This window comes from Natator depressus, chromosome 8 (assembly GCF_965152275.1).
Source record: "Natator depressus isolate rNatDep1 chromosome 8, rNatDep2.hap1, whole genome shotgun sequence".
NCBI lineage: Eukaryota > Metazoa > Chordata > Testudines > Cheloniidae > Natator > Natator depressus.
The window spans coordinates 64,851,488-64,871,312 of record NC_134241.1 but is presented as its reverse complement, the minus strand read 5'-3'; the positions used below and the strand labels follow the sequence as shown (position 1 = coordinate 64,871,312).

The following is a 19,825-nucleotide window of genomic DNA, read 5'->3' as shown; positions in this document are numbered from 1 at the left end:
GCATTAGGCCTAGTGTTGGTGGGAGAAAGACGGTATGTGTCGTCGTCCCCCGCCGCCTCATATTAGTTCGGCTGAGTTGGCTTAACATGCCTGAAAAGCCCGGCGACGATGCAGGCTCACGAGGGAGACCTGTCACACCCCTCCACACGTGGGTTACACTAACAGGTCTGAAACACCGTTAGCGGCCTGTGTTGTACCCTGGGCTGCGTAACAGGGCACTTAGGCCACAACACACAGAGGTAACGTCACACATGCTCGCTTGGGTCTTCACGGGGCTTCTCCATCAGGCTCGGCTCCCTGAACTGCGAAACGCAGCCTGCGCGCTCGCGCTAGGACCAGTGCCGGCGGCGATGCACAGGTGTGGGACAACGTGCTCTGGACGGCGGCACCCGGCTCCGTGTGGCCCCGGTGAGCGCACAGTCCGTTACCCGTACTGGGTGCAGAGCAGGGCTGTGTCAATGGCAACCCCTGCCCCGCTCTGTGTCACTCCGTGAGCACAGGGAGGGCAGCTGCACCCGGGTCTCCCCCAGCAATGAGGTGCAATCCTCTGCCCCCGGGCGCAGCCCAGGCGGCCTGAGGGGCTGCAGGGTAGAGATGGCTGATGGGTGCGAAGGGGGGCAGGGTGGTGGGGTTCTGTTACGCCTGCGCACTGGCTGCCGAGCGCTGCCCGCCCAGCGCGGCCCTCCTGACTGGGTCGTTCCCAGCATGCCGCGCGCCGCACATGCGCAGTGTCGCGCTCGGGGGCTGCTAATTCCATTGTGGAGCGGACGCGGCGTTATTTTTGACTGGAGGCGGCGGCGGGAGCCGTAAGTGCAGCCAGGGCCGGGTGCTGCCCGTCGGCGCGGGTGGGGCGGTGACGATGCGCCCGGGCGGGGCCGGCTCGGTGAACGGGCGCTGAGCAGCACCCTGAGCGAGCGGCGTCCGGCTGCGGGCGAGCGGCGGGTCCCGCAGCCCCTCTGGGCCGCGCCTCCTCCCCGGCCCGGCTTCCTGGGGGATGAAACTCGGCAGCGGCTTCCTCGGTGGCGGCAGCAAGAGGGCGGCGGCCATGGAGCCCACCTTCCCCCCCAGCATGGTCATGTTCAATCACCGGCTCCCGCCGGTCACCAGCTTCACTCGGGCGGCCGCGCCCCCGCCGGCGGCCCAGCACCCCTCGCAGTGCGTCTTGCCGCCGCCCCCCTCCGCCGCCGGCGCCTCCGCCTCCTCCTCTGCGGCGGCCGAGCCTCCCGCGCCGCCCCCGCCTCAGGACGTGACTTTCAAGAAGGAGCCGGCTGGGGCTTTCCCTTCCTCTTCCTCGCAGAGGAGCCCTTGGGGCTTCCTCCAGTCGCTGGTGAGCATCAAGCAGGAGAAACCCAGCGAAGAGGAACAGCAGCAGCACTATGGGGGGCTATTCGGAGGGGTTGGGGAGGAGAGGCACCCAGCCCTGGGCAGTGGCAGTGGGGAAGGAGCCAGCCAGAGTGTGATTCAGGACCTAAGCCTCCTCCACCACCTGCACCACCATCCCCACCGGGACCTGTTACTGAGCGGCAGGAGTGAGGGCACCCCTGGGGGCTCCGATGAGCCAAAGCACGACACCCACGGCAAGAAGGCAAAGAGGCCAAAGCCAGAATCTCAGGGAATCAAAGCCAAGCGCAAGCAGAGCGCCTCATCCAAACCCCCACTGGTGGGAGACACAGAAGCTGCCATCTTGTCCTCAAGTCAGAAACCTCATGTCTGTGAACACTGCAGCGCTGCCTTCAGGAGCTCCTATCACTTGCGCAGACATGTGCTCATTCACACTGGGGAAAGGCCTTTCCAGTGCAGCCAGTGCAGCATGGGTTTCATCCAGAAGTACTTGCTCCAGAGACACGAGAAGATCCACAGTAGGGAGAAGCCATTTGGATGTGACCAGTGCAGCATGAAATTCATCCAGAAGTACCATATGGAGAGACACAAGAGAACACATAGTGGAGAAAAGCCATACAAATGTGACACTTGTCAGCAGTATTTTTCAAGGACTGATAGACTGTTGAAGCACAGACGAACATGCGGTGAAGCCATAGGTAAAGCAGGTGCTGGAATGGAACCTGGATCATCAAATCATAACATGGGGAGCCTGGCTGTGTTGTCTCAGGGAAGTACAAGTTCTTCAAGGAGAAAAAGTAAAACAAAAAGTATATCCATTGAAAACAAAGGACATAAGTCTAGTAATAAAGTAACTGAATCACAAGTTGCAAGTAATATGACCATGCAGAATTATGCAGTAGAGATTCCTGTTGTGTCTTCCAGTGGTAGCTTAGTTGGTGCTGGCATGGAAGAATTACAAAAAAAGGTGCCAAAGTTGGTCTTCAAAAAAGGAAACAGAAAAAATGCAGACAAAAGTTACCTTAATTTTGTGTCACCATTACCAGATATTATTGGGCAAAAACCACTGCCTGGGAAACAAAGTGGCTCTCTTGGCATAGTAACCAATACTGGTGTAGAAGCTATTGGTCTTCTCCAAAATGCAGGTGGAAAACCAGGTCAAATAAGTAGCAATTATGATGATGCCATGCAATTTTCAAAGAAAAGAAGATATTTACAAACTGCCAGCAGTAACAGTGCCTTTTCTATAAATGTTGGACATATGGCCTCCCAACAGTCTGTCATCCAGTCTGCAGGTGTCAGTGTTATGGATAATGAAGCCCCATTATCTCTTATTGATTCAACATCTCTAAATACTGAAATGAAGTCTTGCCATGACAAGTCTGGAATTCCTGATGAAGTCTTGCAGAGTCTCTTGGACCAGTACTCTCACAAGTCAGAAGGCCAGAAGGAAGATCCTTTCAGTATAACTGAACAACGTGTAGACTTGCACACCTCGGGAGAACATTCAGAAATGGTTCAAGAAGAACATTTGAGCCCAAACTCTCAAACAGCTTCAAATGATAAGGCAAGCATGTTGCAAGAATACTCTAAATACCTCCAACAGGCTTTTGAAAGAACGACCAATAGCACTGGTTTTGCTTTTGGACCCAGTTTCCAGTTTGTTAGTTTGTCTTCAACTCTCCATAACCACAGTTTGTTTCAAGACAAACAGATATACACTACATCTCCTCTTGAGTGTGGCTTCAGCCAGTCTGTTACCTCAGTGTTGCCAACTGCATTGCCAAAGCCTCCTTTTGGGATGTTGCTTGGATCTCAGCCAGGTTTTTATTTATCTGCTTTGGAGGCTACTCATCAACAGTTGACTCCTTCTCAAGAGCTGGATGATCTGATAGATTCACAGAAAAATTTAGAGACTTCATCAAACTACCAGTCTACATCTCAGAAATTGAGTAGCCAGAAGGAACAGAAAAATTTAGAATCTTCAACAAGCTTTCAGATTCCACCTCAGGAGTTAGCTAGCCAGATAGATCCCCAGAAGGATGTAGAGCCTAGAGCAACATACCAGATTGAGAACTTTGCACAAGCGTTTGGTTCTCAATTTAAATTGGGCAGCAGGGTGCCAATGACTTTTATCACTAACTCTAATGGAGAAGTGGACCATAGAATAAGGACTTCAGTGTCAGATTTCTCAGGGTATACAAATATGATGTCTGATGTAAATGAGCCATGTAGTACAAGAGTAAAGACCCCTACCAGCCAAAGTTACAGGTAAGGTCCCAAGTGTGACCAGGCTGTGGGGTCTTTTTAATGTAATTTTGTTTTATTTTGATAACACTGCCATTGGAATGTTTCTACATGGTCCTGTTAAGAATAATGTAACATGCCCTTTCAATGCAACTTTTCATATTTAGTTTATTTTGTTAGTGTGATTTTTTTTTTAGGTCTGTTTATTATGGGTTTTAATAAAAAAAACAATAGCTTAAAATAGTTCTTTTTGCTCAAATGACAATGTTTAGCAATCCAATTTACATATATAGAGTGTCAGGGAATAGCCCAAAAGTTTAAAATGCAAAAAATTAACTTTGTTCCTAGGATTAAGGTTTATTCTAATTGCTTTACTCTCAGGAAAGTGTAACAAAGCATGGAAATTCTATGCACCATTAGTGTACTGGAACTTCCAATTTACAGATCGTGGCAAATATACTTCAACATTTAAGGAAGGGATCTAAAACATTTTCAGACTGCTGTCTTATATCTAGGGTGATCCAAAATTCTGAGAATTTTGCTACCTACATCTTGCTGTAGCTTTTAATATACTCTTCTTCCAGGTGACTCATTCCAGATTGGTGGGGCAAATGTTCTTGGATCCATGGTAAATGCCTGGAATGGTAGCTTTAATATAAACAATAATGTCCCCCGAACTCCTGTACAAGGCTGTAATTCCATAAAGAGATTCTAGTGACATAAGCCCTGAGAACAAAGCTTAAGTGGCTTGTTCATGTTATTAGAACCCCAACTTGAAGCTACAGTCATAACTGATATACACTTTTGGGATACATTATTTATTATACATGGTTTAAAACAGATCAGTGTTTTGCCCTTCCCCTCCATCCCTTCCTCTGTTTGTATGCTGGGTCCCCTTTCTGCATATTTTGTCATCCTCTCTGGTTCAATCCTACATGGTTTGTGGTCCTTCCCTGGTTATTTCCCATCTTAACAGTTGGAATTTGAAAAGATTTACATTCCAGAAAGTGCATAATTTATTATGTACTTACTGATGTCGTCTTATGATATCAAGTACAGAAAAATAAAAATGTAAACACCCATGTATTTTATAATTCTATTAAGGTTTCCATGTACAATAAGAAATAATATACTCCCAATTGTACATAGTAAGGCTCTGATGCTGCCTTGGGATTTGCTAACATGGACATCTGTGTCCAACAGATCCCAGTAACTTCAGTGGGTCTCCATATAGGTGCCCTGGTCCACAACATCATCTCACTGCAGGCTTGGGGCCTATGGCTGCAATTCCATCAAAGGTTTCTGGCGATGACAGACACCACAAGGGTGGAGCTTGAGTGGTCTGTTAATGTCACCATAACCCTTTAATGGAATTATTGCCATACTTTATGTATATTTTGTGGTACATTATTTATTATATGTGAATCCTGATTAATGCCTGTGGAGCTACGGAAACCCAGAATTGTTCGTGGCCATTTGAAGCTGCTGAAAGGCAGTGGCACTGCTCTAAACCACTTTTTTGAAAATTGTTTTTTTCTGCTTAGTTTTTTTTATGTAATTTTTGGTGATGTTTATGCTGATGGTTTTTTATGTACTCTTGGTGATGTTTCAGTCTTACGTACTTTTCTGGTGTCAGAAAAGTACCAGTGGTTGTTTGCAGTCTTCTTGTGTAATCAGCCTATTACAGGCTTCCATGTATAATAAAGTAATTAACATTGTGCAAGTGTAAAACACTTCTGATATGAAAGTCGTGTTTTGAAAACTATGGAATTATTAAACAAACTGTTAAAAAAAAAATTGGGTAATTTATCTCCCATTATCTACCCTCCCAAAAAACCCAAACCTAAATCCTATTTCTCTAAGTGAACTATCACCTTTTTACTGTTAGCAGGCTTGCTTCCACAGAATTAATCTAATCTCATTAACTTTTTCTCTAAACTTGATTATGTATTTCATCCGTATTTCAATTTAGTGAGGTAAGCTTCCTCTGATCACCAGGCATGAAGCCCAGTCTGTCATCAAGGGATGGAGTAGACCATAACTTTTGTAGGCCTCGTACTTTTTATCATCTCTTGTTTTGCAGAGGTTATGATTTACTTTTTCTATTGTGTGTACTGGATATTGCATATGTATTCTGATTGTTTGCTTTAGCTTAATAATAAACTATTATTCACAAAATCATAAAGAAGATATCACTTATATTATCCAGTCACACTTCTGAGACATTTTTATTAAGAAAATTCCATAAAATGTTTTAAATAGCATTGCAGAAGCAACGTTATAGTTTTATGGTATATTTTAAGGTATTTTTATTGTAAGTTTATGTTCTTTTAGATCAATAAAAATACTCTTGGTATTTTAAGTATGCAGACTTAAATAGATTATTTTTTACTTTTAGATTATTTTTTGGTTTGGAAATTCTTATTTGAATACACTATTAAAAAAATTGAGCCACATAACACCATTAATGTTTAACTTTCCATTGAGATTAGTTAGATTTTGCTTAAACTAGTTGACCAACATGATCATCTGTGTTGCGTATGGCTGTGTACAGTGGTAGTGCACATACTGTAATTTGACAGGTTTCAGAGTAACAGCCGTGTTAGTCTGTATTCGCAAAAAGAAAAGGAGTACTTGTGGCACCTTAGAGACTAACCAATTTATTTGAGCATAAGCTTTTGTGAAGTGAGCTGTAGCTCACGAAAGCTTATGCTCAAATAAATTGGTTAGTCTCTAAGGTGTCACAAGTACTCCTTTTCTTTTTACTGTAATTTGAATATTTTGTAATTTACTTGTTGAAAATTGAGAGCTGGAGTTTCTGTAGATATTATGCAGAGATAATTTTGTTCTAAGATTTTAAACATTTTCTATTAACTGGTTTTTGCTTTGAACCCATTGCTTTTATTTGCGTTTAAAGAAGGACCTACCAAAAGTAAGGTTGTATCAAAACCATTATTCAAACAAGCAGTAGGTAGCATACGGGTATGTCCATACTTAAACTCCCACAGCGGCACAGCTGCGCCGCTGTAGTGCCTCAGTGTAGATGCTCCCTATGCTGATGGGAGGGGTTCTCCTGTCAGCGAAGGTAATCCGTCTCTCAGGGAGGTGGTAGCTTTTTTTCCATTGACCTAAGGCTGTCTACACTCGGAGTTAGGTTGACATAGCCACCTCTCTCTGGGGTGTGGATTTTTCACACACTGTAGAGACATAGCTATGCTGATATAAGTTCCTAGTGTGGACCAGCCCTAAGTATATGTTCTGTGCTTCATTAGTAGGTTTATCTAGTGTTTCGTAAACTTGTAGAAAATAAGTGCAGTTGTGCTAAAAGTCCCCAAAACAGTTTGAAAAGGGAAGTAGGGAAGCTGAGTAGTTTTTAGGTACAGACTATAGTTCCATTTGCCCACATGAAGTTATCTGAAAGTCAAGGAAGAAGATACCTGTATGCCAAAAAGAAACAGAATGGTAACTGGCAAAAAACAAAGTTACATAAACACAAAGTACTTAAGGAATTAATGTAGATAGTATCCAGGGGATTGACAGGAGCCCTTGTGGAAGATTGGGAGATGCAGACTGTTACACTTCACACTCTGGTAATTGTGCAATCACTTGAAAATGTGTTTCTAAGTAGAACACAAACAGATATTTTTCCCAGCTAACCACTGAGTTCAAATTATTTGTATCCAGGACAGTACTCAGTGTGCCACATCTATTTGTTTTGCTTAATGTTGAGCACCTGGTAAATATAGGAAGCTGGTCTTTCTGCTATGTGCTGGAAAGAACTACATACTGCAAATATGGATTTTCCTTAATGTGTATGAAGCAGTAGTATAAATATAGCAAACAAACAATCCTACGGGTAATTTGGGAGTATAGGGAGGGGAAGGAACATAGTTCTCAAGGTTAAATTAACTTTCTCATGTGTCATAACTTTTAGTGTCTGGAAGTATATTTTAAAAAGGGGAATGGAAGGGAATTAAATTCTGTTTCCCAACCCCAAATGTAGAGTCTAGATTGAAGGTACTGAAGGGGAATTATTTACAAGGAAGTGGCCATTAAGAAGTAATATACATGATAAGAAGTTGGACATATGTAAATGGAAGCATTTATATTACCATGTTATGTAGCTCACATCTCAGAACTGATGTTGAATCAGACAAAACAATGTGGTTCTCCTTCCTCCAGATTATGGGTGGGTGACTGTAAACCAACAAAAACTCTGTGTGTACTCCAGAGCTGTTTGAAAACTGGAAATTAACACAGGTGGAAATGATATTTGAATGTAAATTAAAGCAGGAGGCACTTTTGGAGCAGCAAATTGAGGGGGAGACTTAAGAAAATGAAAATATAATCGTTTCAGGCTTTTATGGAATCCTGAAGAAAGCTTGTACTTTCCAAAAGATTTTCCCCACTGTGCAAGAGCAAATTTATTGTATTAGCTGCCTATAGTTCTCAGCCCCTGGTAAGTGGAATCGTCATCTAATTCTAGGTGAAGTGATGAAGTGCTCAATGTTAAGTATCCCATCACGCATATTTAAATCAAGAGCAGACAAGTTGGCACAAAAGGCACAATTTTGTGCTACCTTGAGGATTTTGTCTTTTCTGGCACTTAAACAGAGAACCCCTGCTACAAACATAGTACCTCTTAATCATGCTGGAGGGAGGGTTCCCTTATAATAATTCTAGTCTCAGGATATTTGATAATGTAAAATAGAAATTCAGTTACTGCTTGATCAAGTTAGTATATTTTTTCATATTTACTTTTGTAATAATGCCTTGTTTTTTAAAAAAATCTGTGTGATAATGCTATAATGGGGCACTCTGGTATGTCAAAAAGTCTTTATTTTTGTTATAGATGATCCCTTGGTTTTGTAAAAGGGAAATATGGCAACTCACCAATTAGCTTTTGCTCCCATGAGATGATAAAAAGCTGATGATGCCTCATGAAAACCTTGAAAAGATTTTGAAACAATTCAGCTTGTCATATTTTCTCTAGTCTTATCTCTCTTTTTGTTACTAACAACATTTGCATGAAAACAATCTTTGTTTGGTTGCACTCTGCTTTTAATATCCTTCCCACTAGAAATGGGTCTTCTAATTGTAGTGTTACAGTTGATGATTGTGGAAATCTGTGTTGTGAATAGAGGGCATGCTTTTAATAGTGTAAAAGGTATTGCAGCCTTTACTTCCTGCATTCTCTACCTTACTTTTTATTATAGGCATGCAGTTAGCCAGATACTTTTCATTATAAGACACTCTTTTCAATTTCTTATAAATTCACCAAAGTTTAACCATTCGGGCTGAAATTTTTCTGCTGGGTGCCTGACTCGGGCTGAATTTTTCTGGAAAATTTAAGCAAAAACAGTTTAACTATTTCCTAGACCAAAAAATAGGGGGAAATGGTCTCTTTACCCACATTTTAAAAAAAAAATCTTACAACCATTTCACTGAAAAATTGTAGTACTTCCATGCTTTATAGCTGGGGCTCGACATTTATTAGGGGGATTGCTCTGATGTCAGGGATGTTCCTGTTGTCATCCTTGTAAAATCTGCCTGAATTTGGCCTAGTTATGAGCCTTTGAAATTTGTTTGCACATGCTCAGTAGAGACTTGGGAGTTTGGCAGCTAAACTCTCAAGATGATTCCAACTGTGCTGGATATGATCTAGCATGAGACTGCAGGGGCTGAACAGGACTTTCCACTGCAATTTGTTCTTTGGCTGCAAGGAGATGCTGTGACACATCGCAAGAACTGTGAGAGCAGGGAGACTTGTTCTCCTCTAATCGGTGTTCCTGCTGCTAACACAGGCAGTAAGGAGGAGGCAGCCTGACTGAAATGCAGAGGAATGGGGAGCTGGGTCTTGAGGTCTGGAGGGGAGGCTGGGCTGAGGAGCCAACTGCAGGCAGTCTGGGACAAGGAGAAGCTGGAGGTCCAGGGGCAGAAGCAGAAGTCTGTATCCATTAGAGTATGTTCTCCTCGGAACCTGGAATAGAACCCAGCATTCCTGAGTCTCAACGTTCTTCAGCTGTCAGGAAATAAGCTGTAAAACCCTCTGGCAATGTGTATGCTTCATCTTCCTCTAATGGCTCGCCCGCATAGCACATAGTAACCTACTATTGCTATCAATTCTTCTTAGCTCAGGTGGCAGAAGTCTGTGCTGTTGATCTAAAGGTTCTAGTCCTGCTAAAGAATCATGGGATAGTCAGCATGGTATGATGTGATGGAATTTGTGTTTTTCAGTTTGCTTTTATATAAACAAGAACATTGCACCTTTAACATTGCTAATATAGTTGGTTTTGTATGTAAAGTCGTACTTTAAAGTTAGGAAATGATAGTATTAAGGTTGCCTCTGCAACCTTAATTTGATCCATTTGTGCAGATGCATTATGATGTAGTATTTAATTACATGATCACATACTTTTTTTTGTTCTACCAGGGTCCCTGTCTTTCAGTGCACAGAATAGATAGTGCTGAATGAGCAACTAGTCAGTATTTTGTTTTATCCTCATTGTTCAGTTTGTGGTCTCATGCCTTATTTATTGCACACCATTCAAATCCTGCTCTGAATACGGAGTTCTTAATTTCATCGCGAGCTTTTCTGTGGTGTTCATCACTGTAGCATCTTTGTGCTTCACAACCATTAATGTATCTTGCAGCACCCTTGTGAGGTAGAGTAATAGTATCCCCATTTTACAGGTGGGGAACTGAGGCACAGCGAGACTCAAAAGTGTAGACTAATTTTGAGGTCCATTTGGATATGCTTATGGCATGATTTTTTAGACAATACAGTATTATATAGTACTTCATATGTTCACAGCTCAGCTCTTCCTGAGTCGCAGGTCCAAGGTCTCAACACTTACCAGACCCAGAAGTTGGGTACCCAGAAAATGAGGAAACATGAGGAATATGGCTGCCTGTGAAAAGTTTAGTTCATGTGACTTGTCCATAATCAGACAGGATCTTTGTTTGCAGTGTTGTTGTAGCCATTTTGGTCCCAGGATATTAGAGAGACAAGGTGGGTGAGGTAATATCTTCTTTATTGGACCAACTTCTGTTGGTGAAAGAGACAAGTTTTCGAGCTACACAGAGCTCTTCTTCAAGGTGGCAAAGCCAGGGATAGAATCCAGTCTCTCAATGTGACATTCAGCTGCCTAAACTTCAAAATCATCCTTTCTCTTCCTACACCCCTTCCATCTTCTGCAGCAAATGAGGTAGGGGTCCTATAGACAACCTGGATTAATTCCATGAGCATTGTACATCCTGTGCATTGACAGATGGGTCCCATGGAAAAAATAGCATGTAATTGCATAACTAGAGACTGTCATAATGCATATGCACAAGGCAGCTCAATGAAGGTTCTACAGGCAATCTTAATTCTGGCATTTTCTAACTTCTGAGTACTTTGCATCCTTACGTTCTTTCAGTGTAACTCTGTGTAATATAATGCTTAGATATCTAATTTTTGGTGTGTCTAGGTTGGGAGTTTATTTTTTTATTACATTTACTACAAGTTTGTTTAATTTACACTTAGTCTTTAGCCTGTCTTCCATAGTAAATGTTTTTCTAATGGTACGTTAGAGGGCTGCCTACTTATATAGTAATTTAGGTTTTAAATTTGATCAGATATCCAGTGTGTAATCAAATGGACAAGAATTAGGATAGAATTGGGGAAATATAACTTTGGAATATTTTTCTTTGTGTGATCCATATAACTTTTGTCTTTCCAATTAAGTTTTTTGTAGCCCCTCACTTAGTCCTAGGTATCTCAAAACACTTTGTGAACTAATGAGCTAAGTAGGGGTAGTACAGTTTACTGTTAAGGCAATTTCAGCAGCTGTTAGGTTCACACACAGCCTTTGACATTAAAGCATATTTTACAGAGAGCTGTATTAGCTTTTAGGGTTATCTCTGGTGCTTATGAAAAGTTCCCCAAGATCTTCAATTTCTATGTAGACCATCAACAGCTATTGGCAAAAGGATCCTCATTTTGATGTCTCCTCCCAGGCCAAAGAATAGTCCGTCTAGGTTAACATTCTCAAAATTTCTCCCTGTCACATACACTTTTCTGCCCACCTATGTTACATTTCGATTCAGTGGATCTGGGTCTGGAGCTAAGTATCCTGTAAGCTGTGTGGCCACACAGCAGCCTATTGAGCACTGCGCAGACGCTCAGGGAACTTGCCTGGCCAGGAGGTGGGTGCCTTGGCTCCAACTCAGCCCTGGACCTGCTGCGGTCAGGGGAGGGGGGCCCCGCCCCCCCAGCCTGAACCCTGCCTCAGCCCCGACCTGGACCTGCTGTGGCTGGGGCACCCCTCCCCTGGCCCAAACCTAGTGTTGGACCAGCCGGGGGAGCAACGCCTATCCCATGGCCCCACCCCTGGAGAAATAAAAATAAACAATCCCCTCCCCGATAAATAGATTTGCTTGTACAAAGTTAAAAGTATAATAGATTATAAGCACTTTGGGGCAAGGACTCTATTTTCTAAAAATAAAAGTGTGTTTTAAGTAACATGAGGTAAAATTCTAGGGAAGACATGTTGGTTACCAGGGCACAGATCCACAAAGGGACCTAGGTGTTGCTCAGGTGCCCTTAATTCTGGGATTTCCTGACTTTTGAGTGCTTGACTTTGCAGTCTTAACATTCTTTTAACGTGGTTTTTTAATGTAATTTTCTAGGTTTTTGACAAAATTGAAAAAGAGAAATTTCATACTGACACCATCTTGGGCTATCAACAGGGTTGGAATCTTTTGATCCACTGCCACTTGAACTGAAAGAATAACTGATAACAGTAGTAAGCTATCATACTCTATGTGGACCAGCACTACAGGGGGATGAGGCACACTTTGTCTGTGGATTTCACAGATATTTGCTGACAGCAGAAAAATGGTGAGACTCAGGAATCTGGTGCAGAGTGTGCTTCAGTGGACACGGACTCTTCTGCCCGTTTTTACCAAGTTTGACATTTTCTGCCCCATCACCTCCAATCTATCACTGTCCCAGTCCTGTCTCTTACCTCCCTTGGTTCCTTGTCCCAGCTCTATTGTCCTTGCCTACTCAGTCCCAGTCTCCACTTCTCATGTTCTCATCTCAGTCCGTCTTCTTGCCCAGCCATTCCCACTTTCCCTGTCTTTCTTCCCTCCCCATACCTAGTTCCTGTCTCCTAGCCCAGCCAATACCAGTCCACCATCCCAACTCCTGGCCCCAATCTCTTTGGCCAGCCAGTTCCAGTTTTCCTCTTCTGTTTTCTCATCTAATCTCTTTCTCCTCCTCTCCCCTCCCACTGGCTCCCAGTTCATGCCTCCATCTCCAGACACCTTACCGAATCTCAGATCTTTCCCATTCTTTGTGCCTAACCAGTCCCAGTTCTTTCCCTACAGCCAGCTCCTTGCCAGAAGAGTGTCTCCCTATCAGCAAGTCCCAGTGTCCTCCTTACCCTCCCCCACCCAGTCATCATCCAAACTCAATGTTAGTCATCCTCCCCTGCCAATTGGCTTCCTGTTCCCCCTCTCTGTCCATTAGCGGCTCCCAGTCTCCTTGCCAAACCCGTACCAGCCCCCTGCTTCCTCCAATTCCCAGTCTTCATCCCCCATTCCCAGTCATGCTTTCTCTCCAGTCCCAGTCTCAGTAGATTCCTTGTCCCAGTGAACTCCTTTCCTCCCCTGATGTCTGGGTTTTGTCTCCTCAGCATTCAAATCAGTTGGCTTCCTGCTTCAGGCTGCCTAAGTGCCTACAGTGGGGTCATTGAGAGGAACGAGAGCACAGGAGAGACAGGCTGGTAGCAGCCATTACTGGGGAAGTCTGGCTTTCTCCCTGCATCCCTGGGCTGCAGGGAGCATGTTCCCTCACTCTGTAGGGGCGCTGCATGTGCAGCCAGCTGGGAGGGGCTAGAGTAACCTCAGATGGGATGGAATCTTTGGAGATTTAACTGCTAAAATCTAAGAACAGTGTGTGTATGAACTAAGATCTTTCAAAGACTTAAACTTGGCCAAATTTGGGCAGATTTTTACAGTGACCACAAAAGGCACATCCCTGGCTATCTGCCAATTTTAAAGTCCCTGCACCAAAGCATGGGAGTGGTAGAGTTGTTGAAAGAAAATGTCTCAAGCATTTTTAACATGGGCAAAATGACATATTTTTCTCTTGTCTTGTTCTTGTAAATAACAGAAGAGTTTTGGCTGAAATTTTTCAACAACATTCAGCCTGAGGCAGCCATCTGACATGAAAAAATTTAGCACAAATGGTTAAAGTTTGGCACAGTGATAAGCAACTGAAAACAGGGTCTTATAATGGGGAAATGACAGGCAATCCTACCATAGGTGCGCTGCCAGCCTGGCCTAGAATATACAGTACATTAGCTAACGTAGTACTAGATACGTGTGTTGGGTTTTTTCCGTTCTCTTTGAAGCATCTGGAATTCCACTGCCAGCGGCAAGTTATGTGCCTAGAAGGACCATTCATTTTATCTGGTGTGGCAAGTGCTATATTCCTTTAGATGAGCTATTACTACAAATTATCTATTTACAATAGAATAATCCCTCAGACATCTGCTCTTAGTGAAGGTTGTTACTAAATAGAATGAGATTTAGCATAAAATAATTGTATAGTTGCAGTATATATATGTCATGAGGAAGACTAGCCTTGGAAATTTCTGGTGAGACTATATCTCAGTGCAATAGATGGGTTACTATATATAAAGATGGGAGAGCTTTTAGCAGAAAGTTTCATTCTAGGAGCCATTTGACTCTTCTAGGTTCATTTAATTTCTATAAAATAAAAGGCTAAAATCTATTTTTTGACCACTTGTGATGGGTGGGAAAGGTCGTCTTCCCCCTTAGCATTAAATGGACAAGGGGAACCAGAATTTAGTGCTAATTGTAGTTTTACTCTCTTTTTTTAATCTTCATTGATGTCCTTATTCAACAGGGCTCAAATTGGGCTGGTACTAGAGAAAAAAAAACTAGATCTCTTATTAGGAGCCAGATCCTGTGTTGGTGGAAATTTGTGTAACTATTTTGATTTAAAAGGAATCGCATCATGTCCAATACGATAACTGCTTACTTTGTACAGCTTAGTGAATTTCATAAAGAACAAAGGAGGTTGTTCTAAATGTTCACATGCCTCTGTAAATGGAGACCTCACCAGAGGTTTCTTACATATTTGTGGATCACGTGGCACAGACTCTGTCTCTATGCGAGCCGTCCATTTATTTTCATGGAGAGACCTGTAGGGCCTTATCCTGCAAATCCTACTTTGCACATGCATAAGTGTTTGCAGGAAAGGGCCTTGTACTGAAAGGGGTTGTACTCCTAAAATTCTGAAATGTCTGTAGTTAGTATAGTGATGGAAGAGTAGTGAATAAATAAATACTATTCTTTTCAAAATCAAACTGTCTATCCCTATTATTTTCAGTGAATGTTTTGTTGTCTAAAAGTTTAATTGCCTTTATTAGAACACAAAGATTTCTAATTGTTTTAAGTATGATCCAATTTAAAATTATATATGTAAAATGGATATAAAAACCAAATATCCTTACCTGTTTTACAAGTAACACCTTAAATTACTAAACTGAAAGATTATTTAATGTGCTTTACACTGTTAATTCTATTTGCTAACTTTGCACAATACATTGCACTTTGGGTTATCACAGTTGATTAAGTTTCACTTTCTTTTAATGTTCAGTTTCATTTTCTGGTTGTCATGTACTAGCACACTATGATATTTGGGATTGCAAATATGGGAATATTTAAATTCAAATAAACTGTTTACACTGAAATTAGGGAAAAAACATTTTTAATGTTAAGTTTTGTAAAACATTTTTTTTTTGTTTTTGTTTAAACAAAAAGTAATTTTGGGGCCTAAAGCACTTGAAAGAACTTCTTTAATCCGAAAATCATAAATAGCAGTAATGAATTGTTTTCCAATCTGATTTTTTGTTATATGCAATATTTTTTTCCCAAAAGATTGTTTCTTGTTAAGTACTAAACTCTCTTGACCATTAGTATTCTTTTCTTTGTATGAAAGTATCACATCCTCTCTCTGATTGTGCAGTCATAGCTGAGGTGAAGATCCAACTTTAAACAGTGCAAGATAAATCATTTCCACATTCTTGCTTAAGAGGCTATTTTAGTGTAGAATTGTGTAGGGAAGCACATTTTCTGTTGAGAGCTAATGCCACTGTCTCCTTGACCCAAGGTCTTAACAATTTTTGAGCAAGGTAGGTATGGTGATTAGTCTAGGAAATTGTTTTGTAAACAAAACAAAATTGTCCTGTAGAAATTTCTCTACCTTGCAGGGTTGTTGAGTGACAAAAGCTTTGACTAGGTGTAGTGTTTTATGCATAGTATTAACAAACTTATGTTCTTGTCCTTTCTTATTTATAGAAATACTGGCTCAATATTTAGGCTTCACACTGAGGATCTGGCAAAAGGAAACCTGTTTCTCACCCCTGTATTGTGTGCAGCTGCTTTACTACCATTGTGGCCACTAGGGCCTTATTCACTAGGGAAAAAGAGTATATTGTTAACCCTGCGTTGCAATCCTAGTGGAGACAAGGCCATTTTGGTTTTAAGATGTGTTATCTGGATGAGGTAAGCTCTAGGGATTCACTTATTATGACCAGCAAAATGTTTACCTGAATCAGTGAATGCGGGTTAAAACTTTAACAGTCTCCTCTAGGATCATAACATGGGGTTAGCTAAAATGAGTTAGTTTAGCATGGATTAAAGCTATGTGTTTTCCTAGTTGAAGGCACAGCATCATGGGCCTTCTATGCTAGGACTTGAGCCTTCTGGATATGTCCAGTACATCCCTTGCCTCTCCCTAGCTTGCCCCCATAATGCTCCCAAATATTTCTCCACATTGTCACTATTCTGCTCCAGAGCATATGAGGATTGCTGAATCCCCCTGAGAGGCCTCTCCTTGGTCTTCTCGCTCATGCAGTAGGCCATGACAGTTCCACTGTATTTAGAGTCTTCTGGTGGGTCCACAGAGAAGTGACAGCATTTCCCCTTGTTACTGTTTTTTATAAAAAAAAAGCATAAGGAGGCCTTGAACACCTGAAAATCCCCCTTTTAGCTTAAAAACACAGGGATTAATGTATATTTTAAAAGAGAGAAACATTTATACATAGTTACTTTAATAAAGTTTCTAATCTGTTTTAGGTATTTCAAATGCACACAGTGCTGGAGTGTCTAGGTGCCAATTGTTACGCACTAGTACATGAATTTTATGCAGTACTATGAATGCACACTTTTAAATTACTCCCTGCCCCTCAGAATTGAGGCAAGCTAATTGTTCTCGTCATAGATAGCTAGATAATTTTCATACTCTCTTCAGCTGGTCCCCCTGAATTGTTTATTACACGATCCTTGTTCTCTGAGGGCCTCATCTTGCACCATTGACATCGTGAGAGATTTGCCATTAACTTCAATGGAGGATCTATGAGAAAAATTCCATTGGGAATAGCTCAGACAACATACTGATGGGGTTTGAAACTGTCTAGTTTAGCAGGTTGAAAAATGGAGAGAAAAATTCCACCAAAAATATTGATTTTTCTCTTTTTCTCATAGAAACTTGAAATTTTTCAGCCAACTTTATTTATAAACTGGTTTGAGTCAATTCCTGTATGTTTTATAATACAATTATGTGTTGCTCGGGAAGGATTAACCCAGTGAAGTCCTGCTGTTACTTGGCTCTACAGTTGGGATGACAAACACAAGGAGATCAACTATCAAGTTTTGTTCATTCTCTGTTGGATATTAGCTAGTTAATGTTAACTTGCCTTTTGTTGTTCAGAGATGTATGTTATCACTGCTTTTAGGGCTTATTGACATTGTTTGCTTTTTCCCCCCTCTGAAGTAGCTACACTCCCACTAACCTTATTGTAGATGTATTGCAGCATATGCCAGTTGAGTAAGCTTTACTGATGCAAGACAAATATCTGTGTGCAGCAAGAAGCGGATTCTCTGGGATTCTGAACTCTTGGGAGAAGACTAAAAAGGATATGCCGGATAAAGAGATTCTTGTCTGATTATTGACTTGCTTTTGGAATCTATGTATCACTCATTTTAATAACTGTAAGTTAATTCTAAAGACTAAGGTTGCCATTTAGGCACAATCCTGGGACGTGGGGAGTGTGGAGCTACAATACCGTAGGGGAAGAATCAGAGGCATCCTGCTTCAGTGATGCAGAATACCTCTCATTGTGCAGCCAGAGTGCACACACTGCTGCATCCCTTTACTGTGTGCAGCAGCTTCTCTCTCCCCTCCCCCATGAGGCAACCTGGCTCTGCTGACCAGAATGCAGGGAGGGTGAAAGGAGGCCTCTGTGCCCCATCTCACCTCTGGGAGAGTACCGGGGGAGCAGTCCCTTCAAATCCTGGAATGCAGGACCTGCAGTTCTGCTTAGCCCTTGGAGTCATGCAGGGAGTATTGAGAGAAGCATCTTATTCCCTCCCCCTCCATGTTGTGCACCCATTTTTAAGAGTTAGGCAGAATTCAGCCCGAAGTGAATTCCACCTTCTTACCTCAAGCATCAGCGTTAAGGAATGCTTGTCAAAGTGTCGGACATGAAGACATTTAAAATGAGGCAATGAACAAACATAACGTCAAAGAGCACACCTACAGGAAAACCTGTTATTAAAGATGGGTAAGAAATAACATGGGGATGAGTGTGTATGCCACTTGGACTCAAATATTCCTAAGTAAAAGAGTTACAATTGAACTGGAGGGCTAGAAAATTACTTCCTCATGTTGGAAGAAGCTGGTGTACCTCTAAGTATAATTGAGCCTAGTTACTGTTATAGACATTTTAGTAATGTTAATAGTAATAATATGTGCAGCAATGACAAGGATTAGCAAGCCTAGAAACATTTTCCAGCTGTGGGAACTGAAGGACAGACAAACTGTGGAATAACCATAAAGTATTGTTCGTGAATCCTTATCTCTTCCTTCCTTCAAGCTGTCTGTCAATCAGTTACCTGTACAACCTGATCTTTGATGCCTACAGTTATGAGGTTTCTTTTCAAAGCAACGCACTGGGCACACAGCCACATAAGATTCCACCAGTGTTAATACAGATAAATACTCATGCATTGATTTCAAAAATTTCCCCATTAGCTTTTCAGAATCATCAAAGTGAACAAAATTTCTTATGTGGATGTTGAACTAGGTATGTTTATACAGCAGCAGAAAACATGAGGGCATTGTGATACTTGGTTGTTGATTCCCAGCCCTAAAGTAAAAGCAGGTATTGCACATACCATATGCACAATATAATTGAGTATTACTTCAGGTGAAGGATCTGTAGCAAAATCACCCAAGGCTTTTTTTTTTCTTTTTGCATGAATTGCAGTTCAATGGTAGGTGAGAAAAAAATAATGAATTATTACTTGGAAACGTGTTCAGTGACAACTGCATATTTAATTGTTTCATATTTCTATTCCTCCTTTCTTTGCCTGAATGGCAAATCTTTACAAAACATCTATTCATACTAAATGAAATAAATTCAGAATATCAGATACTGGCCTTGATGAGCACTAAATGCAGTGATTGATCTGTACATAACTGGAAAATGTTTTTAAATTTTGTATGACAATATGAGACTGACTGCATTTGACAAGAAATGAAGGTTTGCAAATTCTACTGACTAACAGGTAAAGATCTGACATTACTTGTATTACCTATTTATTTCTAAATCAGAAAAGCTGCTTTGTATAGTTGATAGACAAAGCAAGATTGTCTAACACTTAAAATAATTTTTGTGTACTAAGGTACTTATTAGATTTTTTTGAAAAGGGGGTGATCAAATACAATGCACTACAGTACTTATCTAATTACATGGAGTCTGGTGGCACCTTAAAGACTAACAGATTAGTCTTTAAGGTACCACCGGACTCCTTGTTGTTTTTGTGGATACAGACTCACACGGCTACCCCCTGATATCTAATTACGTGAATTATATAAGTGAAAACAAAATGTATGTGGTTGGCTCATGTCCTTAAAAGATTTAAGCTTTTTTCTACAAGTGATTCATAGCAATTAAATATTTTTTCCACACTGGCCATACAATACTATTGACTCACATCAGACAAATATAGCCAAATTCAGTGTTAGTGAAAATTAGGTTATTAAATTGAAAGTAAATGTGTAAGCCAAAGGTTTTTTTTTTTTTGTGTAAATAGATCATTGAGGATAGTATAGTGCAGTGGCTCCTAATCTGTTAGCTGTGGAGCGTTTACT

At 41.4% G+C, this 19,825-nt stretch overlaps 1 protein-coding gene and 1 long non-coding RNA gene across 3 annotated transcripts in view; both read left to right on the top strand.

The window, feature by feature from the left end:
* Positions 1-252: 252 nt before the first annotated feature.
* LOC141992294 (uncharacterized) overlaps positions 253-19,825 on the top strand; it is a 34,829-nt gene continuing 15,256 nt past the window's right edge. Inside the window, exon 1 of one of the 2 annotated variants that reach the window (XR_012640567.1) lies at positions 253-408. This is a non-coding gene — a long non-coding RNA (uncharacterized LOC141992294). Of the gene's footprint in view, positions 409-17,642; positions 17,662-19,825 lie in introns of those variants that run through there. The other variant, XR_012640568.1, reaches the window with a different exon arrangement.
* On the top strand, positions 995-5,638 carry ZNF281 (zinc finger protein 281). Its single transcript, XM_074962207.1, has one exon. The coding sequence runs from the start codon at positions 995-997 to the stop codon at positions 3,614-3,616; it is 2,622 nt and encodes an 873-aa protein (XP_074818308.1). The 3' UTR covers positions 3,617-5,638.